This window comes from Nanorana parkeri, unplaced genomic scaffold (genome assembly GCF_000935625.1).
Source record: "Nanorana parkeri isolate BGI_ZX_2015 unplaced genomic scaffold, ASM93562v1 scaffold591, whole genome shotgun sequence".
NCBI lineage: Eukaryota > Metazoa > Chordata > Amphibia > Anura > Dicroglossidae > Nanorana > Nanorana parkeri.
The window spans coordinates 143,688-144,600 of record NW_017306859.1 but is presented as its reverse complement, the minus strand read 5'-3'; the positions used below and the strand labels follow the sequence as shown (position 1 = coordinate 144,600).

At 44.7% G+C, this 913-nt stretch overlaps 1 protein-coding gene across 1 annotated transcript in view; it reads right to left on the bottom strand.

Annotated features, from left to right (window-relative positions):
• Window positions 1-375, bottom strand: part of DDX4 (DEAD-box helicase 4) — a 72,821-nt gene extending 72,446 nt beyond the window's left edge. The window contains exon 1 of the mRNA XM_018562676.1: window positions 304-375. Coding sequence (XP_018418178.1) covers window positions 304-375 — 72 coding nt within the window. The remainder of the gene's footprint in view (window positions 1-303) is intronic.
• Window positions 376-913: the final 538 nt, after the last annotated feature.

Sequence of the window (913 nt, the reverse complement as noted above, 5' to 3'; positions counted from 1 at the left end):
TAACCCCACGTCAAGTCATCTTTCGGTTACGGGGTCAAAGTATCACATAATTACAAATCTGTGCTGAGATTAACTGCATATTGTGATTTGCTGACAACATACAGCAATCGAATCTGATCTCCATACTTGATCCATGGTCAGTAAAAAAAAACTACAGATGCCATTTGAGCAGCAAAACAGCCAGACCACAGATTGGAACTAAAGGCTAGCAAGGGCAGCTGTGTCCAGTACGAATATTCTTTCATGACAACAGGATATGTACAACCTCTATCAATGCAGACATTTGAAAGGAAAAAAACATACCAAGTTGCTGAAGTTTGGAACACAGGCAGGTGCGTTATCAATTTCATTCTCCCAATCCTCTTCACCAGACATGGTAAACAAAAAAAGAGGTTATATTCCCCTAGATGTGCTGTAAACGAAAAAAAAAAAACTAGTATACCTTCAAAGCATCCATATTGTGAGAGCTTAGCACATTTTGAACGATGTGTGGGCGCTGCTGCATTATGTGCAACTCAAAGTTTGTGCACCCCCCCCAAGCAGTACAGTCAGTGTTTAACACCTGGCACTGAAAAGTGCAGTTCTGGCTGGAGTTCAAAGATTACAATGGGTTGCTCTCCCCAGCTCCTCCATTCTGAAAACGTTTCCCATTCTCTCCAGTAAATGCATGGCATCCTGTGATTGGACGTGGGGTGGATGAAAGTCGCAATCTCCACTTGCCCAATCACAGAATTCATTTAACCCCTTCGTGACTGACGACGTACAGTGTACGTCGCCAGCATCGGGGCTGTTTAAACAGACTCCCGGCGACTTTTGCCGCCGGGACTGTTTAAACTTGTAGAGCCGACTGTCGGCTTTACAACAGAAGCGATCCTGGCGACTTACTTGTCGCCAGATCGCTTCTGTGTCCCGA